We start from the raw sequence: 18229 nt of genomic DNA on the forward strand, positions 1-18229 counted from the left end.
CTGGGGTGGAGCTCCCCACTACCTGGCTCCGGGTGGGCCAGGGTCAAACCCAGGCGGCTGGCTCCCAGGCTGGGGGGGCGGGCCTAACCTTCAAGCCCCGCCCCGAGGTGGTTTCCCCCACCTCCAATGTAGCTGGCTCTGGGGTGGAACCGGTAGTGGATGGGGAGTTCTGGGGGTGATCCCCCCTCCAGAAAGCAACGACCTGGAGGCGACGACTTGAAACAACTTAAAAACCACGCGGCGCTTTATTCTCAGGGCGCCCCCGGGACCCAGGTGTCCGGGACGACCTCCCCCGCCCCCACTCGCATCGCGCTGTACAACCAAGGAGCCCCCTGCTGAGGGCGGGCGGGATGTGAAGATACAAGGAATGAGGGGCGGGGCGTACCTGGACGCCTGGGTTCCCTTCCGGTTGGGGGAAGGAGAAGCTAAGACGCCTGGGTTCCCCCCGGGCATTAGAGGGGAGCTACAGGGGGGAGGTGGGGACCCCAGGTGTGTGGGTCCCGTGGGCATTAAGAGGCGGGATGTAGGGGGAGCGAGTATGCCTGGGTTCCTTCCAGGGTGGGGGGAGAGGAAGAGGGGCAAGGTATGAGAGCTAGGGTACCTAGGTTCAATCTCAGTGTGGGAAAGGTGGGGAGCATGGAAGGTGAGTGAGGCAAGGACACCCGAGTTCCTTGCTGGCCTGGGCTAAAGGGAACTTGGGAGGGGGCAGGGTGTGCCCTAGGTTCCCTAGGCACTGATGGGCGGGGGGGGGGGGGGACATCTTAAAGGGATAAGCACTGGGGAAACCTGAATGCCTAGATTCTCTGTGCTCTGGTGGAGGAGAAGGTCCTAGGCACCTGGGGCCCCTGGCCACCGAGGGAAGGGTAGGTTGGGGGCCTCAGGCACCTGGGTCCCTGCCATCCCCCAAGAGATACAGATGGCAAATGGCAAACGGCAAATACCCACAATCACAGACAGTGATCCCTGCAGGGAAGATCCTGCCCCTCTGTCCTTGTGCTTCTGGGTGGAGGAGCAATCCTAGCCCTCCCACCATTGCAAGTAGGGGGTCCTGTCTTTTTGGAAGGGAGAGGTATCCCCACTGGCTGGATGTCAGGGTTACTCATGGGGACCCCTTTTTCCAGCATCTCCTTACAGGTTCTTCCATTCACTCAGCCCCCTCCTAAAGCCAGCCCCCAGTTCTGTGGCACACCTCCCCCACTTGGGGGGTCCTACTTTCAGCTAGTTCCCCCCCAACTCAGTTCAAGTCCTTTCCAATAGTGGGGGGAGGGGCGGTCATCCCTGTACATGGTCTTGGGACAAGGGAACCCAGACCCCTGGGTTCTTTCAGGTCCCTGCTCCACCTGAAAGTCTAGGGTATGGGTAGCCATGTTGTCTGTGTGGTCTGCTTGGCCTGGTAAAACCACTACAGGGCCCAGGCAGCACCAGGGTGACAGTAGCTACAAAGCCTCCCCAGGCACAGTCTTGGTCACATTGTCCCTGCAGCCTACTATTCTTGGCAATACCTCTCCAAACCCAGCAGGGTAGGGTGACAGCAGCTATATTGTCCCTGTGGCCTACTGAACCTAGTGAAGCTTCCCCAGGCTAGGCCAGGGCCACGCTGCCCCCACAGCTTACTTGGCCCAGAAAAGCCTCCCAGGCCCTTGCTTGGCTGGGGTGGGTATTGTCAGAGCAACAAGAGCCATGTCACCCCTGTGGCCTTCTCTTCTTGGCAAAGCCACCCTTGGCCCTAGGCTTGGACCAAAGGTCAGTGCCGCAAAAGCAATGGTGACCATTTTGTCCTTGTGGCCTACTGAGCCTGGCAAAGCCTCCCACAGCCCCAGGCTTGGCAGGGCCAGCCTTGCCAGGGAAACAGGCCTCGTGGGAGGTGGGGGCCCAGGAAACTCCCCCTCAGACAGTAGTGACAGAGAGCAGGGGGTTGTAGAGCCGCCGGCCGTCAGCCCCACGACTCCCATGGGCCAGCATCTCCTGGATGGTCAGCCAGTTGTCTAGGATGCGGCGGCTCCGCTTCCTCAGCGTCTTGCGGTGGCCCAGGGCCACGGCTGAGGTCTCGGGAGATACCCCTGCTGCTTCCAACCGGCTCTGGAGCATCAGCTCACGGCGCCGGCGCTGCTCCCGGGCTCGGGCCAGGTGCTGCTTGCGTTCTTCTCGGCTCCAGTAGCGGCCCAACTTTAGCTCGCTCATGGCATCGTCATCGGTTGTCATCCCGCTTCTTTCCTCCCTGATCTTCAAGGCCCGTGCCTTGAGGAGCCGGTCTCTCACGGGCCTCTTGGCACCTTTGCCCCGCCATTCCCCACCCCGGCCTACTCCTGGCAAGGCTTCACTGGCACACAGAGCCACTAGGCTTGGTGGCGCTGCAGCAACAACAGCTATGTTGTCCTTGCGGCTTAAACGGTTGGGTGAAGCTTCCCGGGGGCTGCGCTTGGTTGGACGGGCCTCACTAGGGCGCCGTGTTTTCGGGGGACCCAGAGGCCTGTTGAGGTTGCCCATGGGGGGCTGGCGAAGTGGGCTCTCAAGTTGAGGGGTGCTGCGGCAGCTTTCACCCGTGTTATAGGCGCTTTCAGGGAGCTCCGTGATATCAGCCAAGGCATGGGGGGGCCCGCCTAGTGAGACTTCATAGCTCCCTGGCCCCCCGTCTTCCAATAGCCAGGCCTTGAGGCATCGCTCCCGCAACTGCTGCATCTTTTGGGCACGGAGAATGTTGCGGCACTTGAATTCCAGGTGCCGCAGCTCCTCCTCCAGCAAAGCTACCTCATTGCGGTTGACATCCAGGCCCCCTGGCACCGCCCTGTAAAGGGGGGGGCCCTGGTTGCCATTCTGGAGGTGCCCTCGTAGCTCCAGAAGCTCCCGGTATCTTTCAGCCTCCTCCGGGGTGAGGCCTGGGGTGGCTGGGGGGCTAGCTGGAGGGACCCCAGCATCTGGGAGAGGGTCACCACGGCGCTGCAGGGCTGGGGTGCCAGTGCCGCTGGGGGGCTCGTCACCTAGCAAGTCATGCTCTGAACTCTCCTCGTTGCGGGTGCTCTCATCTGTGCGGCCAACCCCGCTGTCTGGCTCCCCTGAGGCCAGAGGGGCTGCAGGGGGGGGCAGCGGCAGGGCTGGGGTAGCCATTTGGGGCTGTGGGGGGAGAGAAAGAGGGTGGTGGGGAGAAGACCCAGGTGTCTGGGCCCCTCACTACAGTACCGTGGCTGGGGAGCAGAAGAGAACCCAGGTGCCTGGGCCCCAGCCACACCCTACACCAGAGAAGGGACTGTGGGAGGGAACTCAGCTTTCCAGGTCCCCCAGCTCCAACCCACAGCAGTTATGGGGGATATTATGAAAGAGAACTTAAGCATGTAGGCCTCCATCTCACCTGGCCTGAGGGAGCACGGGGGGGTCGAGGTCGTGCCTCATCCTCAGGGTCAGAGCCAAAGTCATCAAGGAAATCCTCGCGGTCACTGTCCTTCCAGCGCTTTGACAGCTGGGGTGGAAAGTTAAGAGCTAGCCCCTCCCCAGTGGGGCCCCCCTTTGCTGTGCCCCCCCACCCAGGGCTTCCCAATCCCCCAACACATTTTCCTCAGCCCTCCACTATCCCAATCCCTTCCTCTGCAGCCAGCTCCAATCCCTTAACTCATTTGCCCAGCCAGGCTGGGTTCCCCAAAAGCTTTTCCCCATCCACTTGTCCCACCCACCCCCCAAAACCCTTCCCCTATTCCTACCCGTCCCCAAGCTCTCCTTGGGGTCTCCAATTGCCTCAGAGCCCCAGCTATGACAGGGTACCCCTAAACCCTTTCCCCATGCCCCCCAGCCATCCAAAAGGCCCCACAGTTCTTGTCCCCTACCCCTTCCCTTGCCACAGAGCCACCCTAGAACCCCATAATCCCTTCCCTCATCCCTGTATCTCCTACATTGCCAAACCCAGGAGCCCCCAAAACCATTCCTTCTATGACCCCTAGTCACCCAAACGCCACCAAAACCCTTCTCCAACCCCTCCCCTGTCCCCCATTCCCCCAAGGGCCCCCCAAAACTTTTCTCCCTTTCCCCAGTTGCCCCAACCCCCAAGTCCCTTCCCTACCCTATCCCCAGCTCCCTCTCCAGGGGGTCTTAGCCCCAGCAGACAATCCTAGGAGCCTCTTACCTCAGCCTCAGGCCGTGCCAGCAGTAGGGAAATGTTGGTTTGCTGCTCATGGGTCAGGATGGCCACAGCCTCCTCCCGGTCATGGACCTCCACCCCATTGATCTGCAGAAGCCACAGTGGGGAAGGAGTGGGGGAGTCAGTCCTGGGGGTCATGCTCCACCCAAGCCCTTCCCCTAGGAGCTGGGCCATGCCCCAGTAGGCCCCAACAGCCCAACCCAGGGCCAGGCACAGCACCCCTGAAGGCAAGCCCCACCCCAGTCATAGACACAGCCCCACCTTGCCCCTAGGACTCCCAGAAGTTAAGCCTTGCGCCTAGCAGCTAGGCCTCACCCATCCCATGGACTTTCCCCATAGGCTCCCCCACAGGCAGGCCCCGCCCTCCCAGCACACTCCCCAAAGACCAACAGAACCCTGAAGCCCCGCCCCCGCTGCACTGCTCCACCCTTGGTCTGTCACATGGCCAGGCCCCGGCCCCATCACCTGGACAATGCGATCACCCTCACGGATGCGTCCGTCCCTGGCTGCGATGCTATTGGGATTCACCTGGAGCCAGGGCAAGAGGTCAAGGGGATCCCAAAACCTCTACCCCAGTGCCCTGGCCCCACCTCCACCCAATCCCACCCTCAGTTCCCATCCCCCTCCAGGCTCCGCCCTCAAACTAATGCCACACCCCCTTGCCAACCCCTGCCCACTGTCCCAAGCCCCGCCTACTGCAACTAAACCCTGCCCCAAGCCTGGAGCAACGCCCCAACTTCTTACACTTCCCGTTCCTCCCACACACCCCAACCACAGTGTCCCCCCCGCATAATCAGGCCCGTGCCCCTTAGACCTGGCCCCGCCCCCACCTCTCCCACATAGATGCCCACGTCATCCTCGTCGTCGGTGCGGTAGCAGACCATGAGCCCCAGCTTGTCCCTGTGACTCGGCTTGTAGAGCTCCACCTCCTGCCGGCAGGGGGCAGAGTCAGGAAGGGGAAAGAACCCAGGCCTCTGGGTTTCTCCTCTCTGCCCTGCTTTCACCCCCAGCTCTCCTCTCCCCAGAGAACCCACGTGTCCGTCTCCGGCCCCCCTACCTCATATTCCAGCTCCTCCGTGCGCTCTGTCTCCGGGGCCACGCCTTCCATTAACTCCACAGGGTCGTAGTACTCATGCCCGATGGAGGTGCTGGAGGGCCAAAGCAGAGAAGTCAGGAGCTAGTGGGGGGAGGCACCCAGGTGTCGGGGTGTGGGGGCTGCAGGTTGGGAGTGAGGAGCATCACTGTGGAGGCGACACAGGTCAGGAAGGAGGGGCACCCATATACGGGGCTGCAGGTCGGGAGTGAGGTGCACGGTGGGGCTATGGAGGGTCTGACTTACATGTCAGGGGGTGGGCGCCAGCCCCGTGCCAGCAGCCGCTCAAAGCTGATGTCTGTCTGGGTCCCACTGTCCACAAGGCCAGGACCGGGGGGCAGAGACAGGGGTGCTGTGGGGGGCAGAGCCAGGACTGGAGGGGTCGGGGGAGGCGGCCCAGAGCCTGGCCGCCCCCGAGTCTCCCGTGGGCTTCGCCGCAGCACCTGAATCACCAGTGGCTCCTTGGCCCCACGCAACACCTCCAGCCCTGGTCCCGACAGCTCCTTGCCATGCACCTGGGAGAAAATAGTGGGAAAGCAGGGGAGGGGAGGGGGGGGTGTCAGGGGCATACCCCCAGCCTGGGACGCCCCCCCACCAGAGACCCCCAGTCTGGCCTCCTGGCAGCCCCTATTTCTGAGCCTGGGACCCCCCCCCATATAACCCTCCCCCTCCCCGATTTGCAGTCCGTGATGCTGCAGAGCCACTCAAACACTAAGCCAAGGGCCCCTCCCAGAGTTTGCAGCCTGGGATTGCTTCAGATCACGCCTAAACCATCCTCCTGACCCCCAGATTCCCAGCCAGGGACCTTAATCCAGCCCCTGAGGACCCCCTGCAAATATTAAACCTATAACCCCATTACCCATAGGACCCACTTAGTCGGCCCCACTGGGACTCCAAGGATCAGAGCTTGTACCCTTCTAGAGCTCCCCCAAACCGGCTCTTCAAATTCCTAGCCTGGGACCATCAGAGTGCCCCCCCCAGATCTATGATGCACAGCCCAGGATCCCCCCACTGTGACCCCCCAAATCCCAGCTGGATCCCTCAAACCAGCCTCCCAGGATTCCTAAATACTAAATCTAGAACCCCTCAAGCCCCCAGCCCCCTTAGGACCCTCCAGATTTGCAGATGGGGATCCCCAAACTAGGCCCCCAAACCCATAACTTGAAGCCTGGAACCACCCCAGCAGGGACCCCCAAACTCCCCCAAGCTGACCTCTGGGACCCCAGTAGTGATCCTGGGATCCCTGACAGGATCCACAGACTCCCTCATGGGGTGAGTGACCTATGCAAGATGCTTGCGCTGCCTGATGAATGGGGGGCACATATGTTGCCATGCCCCACAAGTTCATGATGGCAGGCACTAGGGCACTGAGATCGCCCCCCTCTCTGCTCACAGGGAATGTATGTAGGACGGGAGAGACCCCCCATCCCATTGTCTCGCTCCCTCCATCTCTCCCTGTTGCCGCAGCCATGGTTGCCATGGAAACTGGGACCACTGCTACAGGCAGGAGAGAAGTGATGGATGAGGGAGGGGTCTCACTCCATCCCCCCCACCACCACGGCACCCCTCACTCCCTACCCACAGCCCCTATATCCCCCAAGCCCTGCTCCAGGGATCCCCCAGTGCCACCCCAGCCCCTTATATTTCTAGCCCCACACCCAGGTCCCAGCCAACCCCCCAAATCCCCCTCAAGCCTCTCCCAGGCCCCAGCATAGGCCCCCAGCCCCACCCCCAGTCTCCCCATAGACCCCAACAGACCCCTCATGCCATCTCCCAGCCTCCCATATCCATCCAGCCCTGACCCAGGGGACCCCCAGGCCCCCATATCCACCTAGCCCTTGACCTGGGGTCCCCCATAACCCCAGTGCCCTCCAGGCCCTCTAAACCCCTCAGACTGCCCTCCCATCCCCCCATATCCCTCCAACCCCAGCCCTGGAACCCCAAATCCTCTATTACCCCCTTAGCCCTGCCCCCTGGACCCCCCATATCCCCCCAGCTCCTTTGCCTGGGGGCCCCCAGACACACCCAGCCTCCCACAACCCTTAGCCCAGATACCCAATCCCCTTCAGCTCCCTAGGACCCTCACACTGCCCTCCCAGCCCCCATATATTGCCAGCCCCACCACCTAGAACCCCCTAGCTTCCTCATATTGCCCTCCCAGCCCCACCCCTAGACCCCCAGCCCCATCATGTTGCCCTCAGAGTCCCCCGAGTCCCCATGCCCCACCCCCTCGACTTCCCCATACCCCAGCCCCAACTCCCAACCTCCCCAGGCTGCACTTTCCCCCCCAGCCCTGGCCCCCAGGCCACTCTATTCCCCATATCCCTCCAGCCCTATTGCCTGGGATCTCCCAGCTCCCCTATTCCCCGGCCCTGCCCCCTTAGACCCACTAGATCCCCCACACCAAGCCCCTATATTACCCAACCCGCCCAGCCCTCTACACTCCCCTTAGACCCTACCTCCCAGCCCCCATATCCCCATAGTCCTTAGCCCCCCAAGACCCCCACATCTCCTTAGGCCCCAGCCCTCAGCCCCCCCACCCCCGTAGGCCCCGCCCCTAGCCCCCCAGGCCCGCCACCCCTTAGGCCCTGCCCCATAGACCCCCATGCCCCCCTAGTCCCCCTTTAGCCCCGCCCCTAGCCCCCCATACCGTCTAGCCCCGCCCCCCCTCACCTGCAGCATGACCTTGTACTGCTCCTCCGGCTTCTCCATCACGCACATGTTGCAGCCCATGGTGCCGAGAGAAAGGGGAAGACTGTGGGGGGGGGGGGCTCAGCGGGGTGGTCGGGGGTCACCCCCTGGCCCCCCCCACCAGCCCCATAGCTCCCCCTAGCACAGGGAGGGCAGGGGGGGTGGAAGGGGCAGCGGGTGGGGGGTTACCCCCCCGGGGGCATGGCCTGGGGGGTGGGGGGGTGGCAGGGAGAGGGCACCGGGAGCTGCCGGAGACAGCAGCGGGGTCTGGTCAGCTCTAGCGGCGGCAGCGGCGGTGGCTCCGGTGCGGGCGGGGGGAAGAGGAGGAGGGGGTAGCTCATGAATATGCATGAAGGGGTGGGAGGGGCGGCACTGAGCAGGAGGAGGAAGAGACACCACCTCCCCAGCGTTTGGCACTAAATTCAAGTCTCGCGCGCCTGGGTTCCGTTTCGGCCGGAGGAAGGGAACCCAAGAGTCCAGGATGCCATCACAGCAAGAGGAGGGAACCCAAGTGTCCGAGTGGCTGCCCACAGGGCTGGGAAGGATCCCAGGTGGCCGGGGTCTCCCCACCTCTTAGAATGGAACCTAGGCGTCCAAGCCCCCACCCACAGTGCTGGGACAAAACCCAGGCGTCCCGGCTCCCGTCATAGCTCTAGAGAGGAACCCAGGCGTCCAAATAGCCATGAGGGCTGTAGGAGGGACCGCAGGTGTCCGGACTCCCCCCACCTCTCCTAGACTGGAACCCAGGCGTCCGAGTCCGCACCCACAGAGCTGGGACAGAACCCGGGTGTTCGGCTTTCCATGATAGCTGTAGGAGTGAACCCAGGTGTCCAAGCCCCCATCACAGGCTTAGCAAGGAACTCAGACGTCCGAGCTGGTGCGGGGGTGGGAGCAGGGGACACTAGGAGCCCATACGCCTGGGTTTCCTGGGCGGGTGTCCGAGAAATGCGTCTGGCTCTGAACAGGTGAGGCTGAAGGGGGTGGGTCCTGTCCGCTGCGTCAGCCCGGCGCCAATCAGTGCCTTAGCCTCAGTCACCGCCCTGCCCCCCCGCCCAAAACCCAGGCATCTGAGCTTCCAGCCCTCTTCCAGAGAAGTCTCAGACGCCAGGCTTCCGTTTCGGCCAGAGAAAGGGAACCCAAGAGTCCGGGATGCCACGACAGCAAAAGGAGGGAACCTAGGCATCCGAGTGGCTGCCAGGTGGCCGGATGATCCCAGGTGGCCGGGGTCCCCCTACCTCTTAGAATGGAACCTAGGCGTCCGAGCCCCCACCTACAGCGCTGAGATTGAATCAGGCGTCTGGGCTCTTTCCCCAAATCTCCCCATATTAACTGTGCGCGCGCCTACTACCGAAATTAACACCCCAAGCAGAACGGCTCCCAGAATGCCCCTAAAAGTGCTCTCTTGGAAGAAGAGGGGGAATACTATACTATCCAGGATTAGGCCGGCACTCCGGAAAGGGGTGGCTACCGCAGTTACTAGGATAGGAGCCCCGAGCACCACCATGTGGAGGAATGCAATGTGTAATTTATGCCATCCCCTGTAACACTCCTCATAGTCCCCATCTGAAGGGGGCGGCGAGTAGATAGTAACATAGTTCTCGTAATATACCTTAACTTAGGTATAAATATAACTATTTAAAAAAATAGTTCTCTTAATATGCCGTCGTAAATACAGAGGGGAGATAGTGCCGTAATACTCCTAATACACCTTCCACCATTAATAGGAGGGAGGGAAGGTGGTACCGTATTTTTTTTAATATACCCAGCATCTTAAACTGGAGGAGAGGTGGTACCATGACGCTACTCCTTTTGTAAATGGGAAGGAGTGGTACCAGAATACTCGTAATATACCCGTATTCATTACGTGGAGGGAGGAGAAGTGGTACCGCAATGCTTCTAATTGGAGGAGGGGAGATGATACTATGCGGCTTCTGCCATAATGCTCCTAATATACCTGTTTTAACTGGCCAGCCGGGAGGTGGTACTTCAGTGCTTATAATATACCTGCCTTCACTAATTGGTGGGAGTGGAGACGGTACTGCAATAGTTTTAATTTACTCACCATCAGAAATTGGAGAAGGGGAGATGATACTGTAATGGTCTTAATATACCTGCTCCCATAAATTGTAGGGAGGGAAGGTGGTACTGCAATGCTTCTAATATCCCCGCCATAAGAAACTGGGGGAAGGGAGATGGTACCACAATGCTCCTAATACTCCCCCCTAACCCGCCCCCCCCCGCATAATTGGAGGTACCCAAAATCCCGAGAGCGGCCCGGCTTGGGTTTTTTAATGAGTTTAATTTTCCATGTTTCTGGTTTTCTTTTTTCCCCGGTTTATTTTGTATAATTCTGTTGTCGTATGTACATATATATAAAAAAAAAAAAAAGCCATCGATCGATACGCGTGAGGCAGAGCCAATGGGGTGAGCAGGAATTCCACAGGGCCAGAGGGCGGGGCTTCCACGAGGGGAAGGGCAGGTTGTCAAAAGCTTCCTTAACTATAAACAGGAAAAAAGGGCTCTGAGGGGGGCGGAGCACCACGTTGGCCCCTCCCTTTGGTCGGCGGGGCGGGACTCGCAACACCATGTCTAAGCTAGTACCACAGGACCAGGGCACTACAAAGGGAGTCCTATGTACAGCGGCGGGGAGGGAGAGAACGCGGAACTAAGGGGGTTGGGGCGTGGGAAAGCAGGGCAAGGTTGGGGGCTTATGCCAATTTTTTGGGTCTTTTTTCTTTTTTGCATTAAAAAAACAAGCTGGGTGGGGCCAGAAGGCGGGACCACGGTTGACGTGGGGGGGCCTCTGGATCTGGGGGAGGCCATGGGGGCGGGGTCTTCGGCTGTTACCGGCGCTGATCAAGGCAGCTGCGTGAGAAATGCATTCAGAGCTGAGTTGGGGGGACAGGGCCCCGAGATACTGGGAGGCGCAGAGATGGGGGAACCCTCCTCCCCACCCGGAAATGTCTGCGTGGGGAGGGGTACGGGAGAGAACCCAGGGAGCTGGGCTCTGCCCCCCCAAGTCTGGCCTGGTTCCGTGGTGGGGGTCCATTGCTCCCCACCTGCCCCTCCAAAGCCTGAAGGGAATCAGGAGGGGATGGGGTGAGAACTGGACCCAGGTGTCTAGGAGGAGGGGATGGGGTGTGGCTAAGAAACGCAGGAAGTGAGGTTAGGGGTACTGTAGGTGGAGTTATGAAGGTTGAAGGGGGGACTGGACAGGTTGGGGGCAGGGCTAAGAGGGTGGGGCAGGGGCTGAGGTAGTGCAGGGGTGGGGCTAGTGAGTGGGGCAAAGGATTGAGGCAGGAGCAGGGGATTGGAGCTGGGGAGACTGGGGGTGGAGCTATGAGGGTTGAGGGGGGACTAGGGAGGTTGGGGGTAGAGATAAGAAGGGCAGGGGCACGTTAGAGCAGGTAAGTTGGGCTAAAGGGATGGTGGCCAAGGCTAGGGTAGCTGGACTTGGGACTAAAGGGCTATGGGTGGGGTTAGGAGGGTTGAGGGCAGGCCAGAGTGACCCCGGGTTGAGTGTGGTAGGCAGGGCTTGGGAGGCTGGGGGCAGTGTGAGAAGTGTTGGGGGTGGACCCAAAAGGGTGGGGGTAGGCCAGAGCAGGGAGGCAGGGCAAAGGGGATGATGGGCCAGGCTAGGGAGGCTTGGGGTGAAGCCTAGGGGATGGGGCAAGGATGGGCCAGCCCCCCCTACTCAAGGCCTGGCGGGGGGCGGCCAGGGCTGGGGGGCCCAGAGCTGCCATCAGGAGCAGGGGCCTCGTGGGGGGCCTGCCCGCTGTACTGCCCGATGAAGGAGCCGTCCTCCGCGAAGTGCACATCTCCACTGCCCCCGTAGTCAGCCAGGCTGTCGTCGCTGCCAAGTGCTGGCCCTGCCCCGCTCAGCGATGCCCCACTGCTGCCCAGGCCCTTCTCCTCTGCCTCGCCGTCACTGCGGTGGAGGCAGAGGGGTCACATGGAATGTGTTGGACAGTATATGTGAAAGCACGGTATATGTGGGCACAAGCAGGAGCTGCATGTGCCAGAGTGTGTGCCAGAACATGACAGCCTGTGTGAGAGCTCAGCACAAGTGTAAGAAAGTGTGAAGAAAACACAAATGTAGGAGGGATGTGTGCGAGAGCACAAGAGCAAGATGTGCACAACTGAGAAGCACACAGATATAAGCATAAGACATGTATAAGAAAGCATATGCAAAGAGAGCCTGATGTGTGATCAACACGCATGTAAGTGCAATGAGTGAGACACGAGATGTGCAAGAGCATGACATGCAGTGCAAGAACATCACATATGAACATGAGATGCAAGTATAATAGCATATAATATAGGAGCATGTGGCACACAACAGCATAACGTGTATATGACACATGTTTGAGAGTGAGACAAGCGTGAGTGTGTGAAATGTGTGAGTGACCATGTACAATGAACACACAGAAGTCTGTGCAGCAGCATGTAACACATTCAAAAGTAAGCAAAAGTCATGTCGATGACTTTTCAGACCATGGTGGGTGTGTACAAGCATATGATTCGTGTGTGAGAGAGTGTGCAACATGACAGAGGGCATACACCTGCAATGCAGCAGAATATACATGCGCATGTGCAAAAGAGTGCATGACCACATCCCAGAAGCAGGCATGTATTATACTTGAGGGAACATCTAGTGACATTAACCTGCGCATATGTGCCACCAAAACTCAGGGACACATGCGTGTGTGGCACTGGGGAGACACGGAGAGTGGGCATGCAAAAAGTGGGAAGGGCATAACAGGACACCCAAACACAGAAAACCCAGGCATCCAGGACATGCCCCTCTCCTCCCCCAGACTCAGGGCAGCAGACATGGAGAGCAATAGGGGGAGAGGTAGAGGGAGAACCCAGGAGTCTGGGCTCCTAGCCCCCCAACCCCCAGCCCCGCACCACCGCCTAAGAACCCAGGCATCTGGGCTCCCAACTCCCTTGCTCTCACCCCTCAGCCCCTCCCTCTTCCCCACCTGTCCAGACACACTACAGCTCTCAGCATTCTCTGCTCTCAGCCCCCACCCCCCTGAGAACCCAGGTGTCTGGGCATGGGACCCAGCCATCCAGGATCCTCTTACCTCTCCAGGGACCTGGTTAGCAAAGCAGCGTCAGGGTTAGTGTGGGAGGGGGGGGAAATAGTCAGTCATGCCCCCAGAAGTCCCACCTCCTCCTTGGTCCCGCCCCCAGCCATCAGCAGCTCAGGGCTGTGCCCCCGTGTCATGTCCTAGCCCTGCCACCCATGCTCCTGCCCCACCTTATGTCCAGACTATACCACATCCCCTTAGACCCAACCACCACTCTCAGGACTTGCCCCTGTTCAAGCCCCACCTCACAATATCCCTCCAGGCCAGAACCCAAGACCCACAGGCCTGGCCCTACTCACATGCTGTAAGGCTCTGCCCACATACCTTGAGGCCTTTCCCCCTTACTCAGGTTCTACCTACAACCCTTAAGGTTCCATATACCCATTCATGCCACCCCTACACCCCATGAGGCCCCGCCCCCTCTCTTCACTCCCTCCCCATTCCCAGGTCCCATCCACCAACTCAGACTCTGCCTGTATCCTCAAGCCCCGCCCACTCCAGTGAAACCCCGCCTCCTTATTCAGGCCCTGCCCACCCCCATGAGGTTCCACCCACCCACAGCCTCCCAGGCTCTGCCCGATCCCTTCAGTCAACACCGAATCCCTCCCAAGCCCCGCCCACCCCAATGAGGCCCCCCCACACTCTCCCCTTAGGCCCTGCCTCAGCCTCCTAAACCCCGCCCACCCGGTGAGGCTCTGCCCACACCTGTACTCCCCGAAGGTCTCGTCCTTCATTGGCCGTGCCTCAGAGTCACCCTGGGTGTCTTCCTTGTCCTTCACTGTGGGGAGGAGGTGGGGTTACAGTATAGGTCTGGGGGTGAGGGGAGTAGGGCTTAGATTTGGGAGGGCTTTTGGGGGTCTGGGAAGGCTTTATCTGAGTCCTTCCCTCCCAGGGGTTCTGGGGAGCTTCAGGGGTGTGTGAGGGGCTCTGCCAAAGTCTAGGGAGGGCTTGGAGTCCAGGGGATCCTAGGTGAGGCTGGGAGGCTCTAGGGGAGTCTAAGGGGATGAGGGGGCTCAGGGAAGACAGAGGTATGGTGTGGTCTGAGGATCCTAGAGAACCCAGACATCCAGGCTCCCAGCCCCTCTCCCATCCCGAAGGACCCAGGCATATGGGCTCCCAGCCCATCTGCTCACACCCCACAGCCCTCACTCCTCTCCCAGGGAACCCATGCATCTGGGGAAGGGTCTCACCTGAGTACTTGCCCCCCTTGCTGCGTTTAATGAGGCAGAGACCGAGTAGGACAAGCAGCAGCAGGACAATGGCGCTAACGAATCCAATGAACCAGCCTTGGGAGGTCACAGACTGAATGAGAATCACTGCTGGGGGGAGGGGCAGGAAAGATGGAGAGGGTTAGAGCAAGGCCTGCCAAATCACCTGCTTCATGCCAGGATGTGGGGGAGCTGGGCTAGATATAACGCCAGGAGGCTGGCTCTGGAGATGAATGGGAATGAGTATAACACATTCCAGTAAGTTCTGGGGTGCGACATGGCTGGGTATCGTACCTGGCAGCTGGCTCTGGGGGGCATCAGGTGGGTATAAACGCACTGTGGCTGGCTCTGGGAGAGGAGCTGGGCTTGGTCTGACATCATGCAGCTGGCTCTGGAGTGGCTAGGTATAACACCAGGCACCTGGCTCTAGGATGGGACACAGCTAAGTATAATATGCTGTGACTGGGTCTGGGGAAGAGCTGGGTGGAGTATTACACAGTGCAGCTGGCTTTGACCTGGGACACAGCTATAGCATGAACATTTTGGTGGAGAATGCATGTGGGGGTGAATAAGGTTCTATGTTGCGGTTATTGATCAGTTGCATATTATTTGTATAGTAAGTCCTGTCTGTATATGTGTTTGTCTATCTGAAGGTGTGCACACTGGCCAGTGGTAGAAGTGCCAGGTATAGTGATCTTGGGTTAGACCGGCCACTTAGAAGAACAGAGGAATACTTAGGATACTTGAACAAGCTGTTTAACTTGGAAAGCCTGCTTTGTGGGTTGTGGATAATTAAGAAGCTCACGTTGTGGGTTATGGACTACTAGGATAGTCTGGACTGCCTATAAGAAAGGGGTCCATTGCTGTGGTTTTGAGTTTTGTTTTCCGGTTTGGTTATCTTGGAAATTGGACTTTTTGGCACATTGTATGGACTAGTATACTGGATTTGGGTATTAACAAACGGTAACTAACTTAAAGTAGTAAGAAAAATACAGAAGTTAAGATGTTCAGAAAAAGACAGTAAAGAGTAAGGCAGATGTAAAAGATGTCTGCAAGAGATGAGGCTTTAAAACAAATGCTGCAGTGGTTTGGACATAGTCCTTGGACCGAGCAGGCAGTATCTGATGCACATACCATTGCAGACTTAGAAGACAAATTTAAGAACTATATGCAGAGATATAATATACCACCACACTCCATGAAAAAGGAGGCTGCAGCAATGTGGCTTTTATAGGAGGTTACTAAAAATCTGTTCCTCCATCTGACTAACTTTTAGGAGACATTTTAAAGGGGTTAGCTAAAATTTGTAGTAAGGTAAAGTTGTATGGAAATTGTGGGTAGGGTTGTAAGTTTTGTGCAGGAGAGATGGTTTGTTATTGCTGACCAGAAAACTTTGTTTGTCTGGGTCAGGCAGAGTAGTGGGTATGAGTACATGCTGTGGTCTGCTTGGGATTAAGTAAAAACCTCCTGTTGTGTTTGCAACAGGAAGCTAAGAGAGAGCAGAGAAAGTCATCTCTCTGCTGGAAAGGCTGTGTAAATGACAGGGTCTTTCGGAAGGGTTAGGTTTTATGGATAGTTACAAGAGCAATTGTGTGTTTTCTGCGAAGTTTGAAAGGGTAAGTTACATGTGCAAGTTATGGCAAAGTAAACTGTTATGCAAGCAGTGGAGCTTCAAAGAGATCAAAAACATTTAAAGAAATGTAAGACAGATACTTTGGGATCCTGTGTGCCAAGAATAATAAAAAAAAACAAACAAGGGCACCTGGTAGTACAGAAAGAGACACGGTATGTTACTTGACATCTGCTCAGGCAGTGGCAGAGAATTTGTGATTAAAAGTGAGGGAAAACTTGGTGTGTCCCATCCCCTGCCACCCCCCCCTCCTCCCCCAACTTCTCGAGGAACAGTGAAGGGCCTAGAAAAGACAGCGATTGTTACAGGAGCATAACGGCTTGTTTTGGGAAACATCAGGGTACACCTGTGTAAACAGAGATCAGTGCCCAGAATTACTTTGAGTTACTCTGGGCAGGGAAAGAGCAGTGAGCTTATCAGAGGCCTGTTTACTTTTTTCTCTGCAGATGCAGAGTTTGATGGTTCCTTTTTAAGGTAGGAAAAGTTTTTCTGAAGGAATTGTATGTAGTGTGCAATTTGTCACCTGTGGTCTTTTAGAGGGAGCTAGAATGGAGCTTACTGGACTGTACGTCTCTGAGGAAGAGAGACAGAGATTGTTTTTGGTTTGTAGAAGCCAAGCCCATCACAGAGCGTGCCGCTGTAAAAGAGAGAGAGAAATCAAGATCTTCTGGACGGATTGGTTTACGGAGAGCAAGGCAAGAAGGGGCCACTGATGAAAATGAATTGTGGAGCCTGTAGCCTAGAAAGGGTTATGGTTAAAACCTGTTAATGAAAGGAAAACTAAAAGTTAATAGAAGGTAGTATGTGTGTGTTGAGTAAATAACTCGATAAAATGTTTTTTAAGGCTATAAAGAAAATCTCATTTGTATTTAGATACTGTTTATAACACCAACGTAACACGATGTGTGTAAAAACTGCATTAACCCATTGTTTTATAGGAAAAGTTGATAAACTTAACACATCAGTATTTGCATAAAGAAGTAAAGAAACATACATTAGTTTCCAAGTGAATTGAACTAGTGTGTATCTTTAACCATCTTAGTACAGTGGTATATAAAATACAACTGGGGGAAAAAAATCAAAATAGATGACTGGATTTCAGTTAGTTATTCAGTGGTGTATGAAATTTAATGTATTAAATTTATTTAAAAGCCACAAGATGCCAATGACACTGATAGATTAAAAGACCAGTGGCTGTTAAACACTGATGAAGGAGAACAAGTGTTAATTTATATTTATTGTTGTTGTGTTTTTCTATTTTTAATATATTTGTGTATCATAATATTTTTACTTAGCTTCACTTATTGAGTTGTTTGTTTTTTGCTTAAGTAAACCCTTAATTTTGAAAGTGTGTGTAACCTCCCTAACTAGTCTCTTAAGTGTGCAGATAATTCACGGATTACCAAACACACACCTAGACACATTATGGTCATTCATAACCCTCCCATTTGTTCAAAAAAAGCACATTTGGACCCCTCATTTAACTGGCAAATATTTGAATGACCAAAACAAAGTTGTTGATCATCGTATGTTTAGTAAATAGACTGATAATCAGTGGATATGTCCCACTTTGCCATTCTTGGAAGAACCCTGCTTATTCCAGAGCAACAGACTATCCACATGTTATTGGGATGAATTGGATAATAGCACAACCAAACTGGATTTTAATTAAATGAATTATGTGTGTGGTAGGACTCAAACAAATTATCTGACAAGGGAAAAATGCTTAATTTCCTCCCATGCAGCACTGCATGTGTAATGTCACTGTTATTCAAACTCCACTTTCCACCTATTATTTCACAAAACAAATAATTCAAGATATAAGTACAAAAAATAACAATTTGCTAAATTTTAATGTTTCCATAGAAGTCAGACAACCCTACTCAACCTTCTGATGCAAAATTTGCAAATAACCCAATAACCACTGCCACTTCTAATAACGCACAAGTGCACCATATTTCTATATTGCATCTAGGTAAAGAAATCCTGAAAGTTTCAGAACAAGCCAAACAAATGTTAGCATATCATTGGTATGACATCTTCACAAGATGGGCTCCTTCAGGGATGGCTATTCTTAATATCATGCTGCACCCTATAAACTTTATTACAAGAAACAATATTATTATTTCTTGTCATGTGTTACATGTGTTGTTAAATAAAATCAATGCATCTAAAACTTTAAGAACTGCAATTGAAAACAAAATATCTTCTTATCAGACAAATTTTAGTTTAGTACTAATGTAGCTGATATTAACATAGAGTGTAATAATAGTAAAATATAACCATGTTAGTCTTGTCCTGTAAGCAACTTGAAAACTCCATTTTGTATCTTTATGGTTGACATAAGTGAATGAACTCTGCATAGCCTTTATGTATGAGTGTGTG

The 18229-nt window shown here is 55.7% G+C and overlaps 2 protein-coding genes across 9 annotated transcripts in view; both read right to left on the reverse strand.

The window, feature by feature from the left end:
• Positions 1 to 226: 226 nt before the first annotated feature.
• Positions 227 to 8857, reverse strand: PDZD4 (PDZ domain containing 4). Its single transcript, XM_090060767.1, has 8 exons — positions 7893 to 8857; positions 5466 to 5734; positions 5184 to 5274; positions 4957 to 5055; positions 4592 to 4654; positions 4112 to 4213; positions 3347 to 3454; positions 227 to 3111 (listed from the first exon to the last, which is right to left on the reverse strand). Exons 1-8 carry the CDS (start codon positions 7950 to 7952, stop codon positions 1888 to 1890), a joined length of 2016 nt encoding a protein of 671 aa, XP_089916893.1. The 5' UTR covers positions 7953 to 8857; the 3' UTR covers positions 227 to 1887.
• A 1363-nt stretch (positions 8858 to 10220) lies between these two features.
• The window catches only part of L1CAM (L1 cell adhesion molecule), a 30692-nt gene continuing 22683 nt past the window's right edge, over positions 10221 to 18229 (reverse strand). For 3 of the 8 annotated variants that reach the window (XM_090060705.1, XM_090060706.1, XM_090060708.1), the window contains 3 exons: positions 14197 to 14325; positions 13712 to 13784; positions 10221 to 11838 (listed from right to left, as the gene is read on the reverse strand). In XM_090060705.1, coding sequence (XP_089916831.1) covers positions 11601 to 11838; positions 13712 to 13784; positions 14197 to 14325 — 440 coding nt within the window. In that variant the 3' untranslated portion in view covers positions 10221 to 11600. Of the gene's footprint in view, positions 13013 to 13711; positions 13785 to 14196; positions 14326 to 14508; positions 14641 to 18229 lie in introns of those variants that run through there. The other 5 variants (XM_090060707.1, XM_090060709.1, XR_016443930.1 and 2 more) reach the window with 5 other exon arrangements.

This window comes from Crocodylus siamensis, chromosome 8 (assembly GCF_052110815.1).
Source record: "Crocodylus siamensis isolate JL-2025a chromosome 8, ASM5211081v1, whole genome shotgun sequence".
Taxonomy (NCBI): domain Eukaryota; kingdom Metazoa; phylum Chordata; order Crocodylia; family Crocodylidae; genus Crocodylus; species Crocodylus siamensis.

Bases quoted from the DNA above. Each gene is read 5' to 3' on its own strand.
- PDZD4 (XM_090060767.1), bottom strand. From the start codon at position 7,952: ATGGGCTGCAACATGTGCGTGATGGAGAAGCCGGAGGAGCAGTACAAG. The intron at 5,275-5,465 runs GTAAGTCAGACC...TTGGCCCTCCAG, and splicing joins TGGCGCCCACCCCCTGACAT to CACCTCCATCGGGCATGAGT. The intron at 3,112-3,346 runs GTGAGATGGAGG...CTCCCCCCACAG, and splicing joins CCCGTGCTCCCTCAGGCCAG to CCCCAAATGGCTACCCCAGC.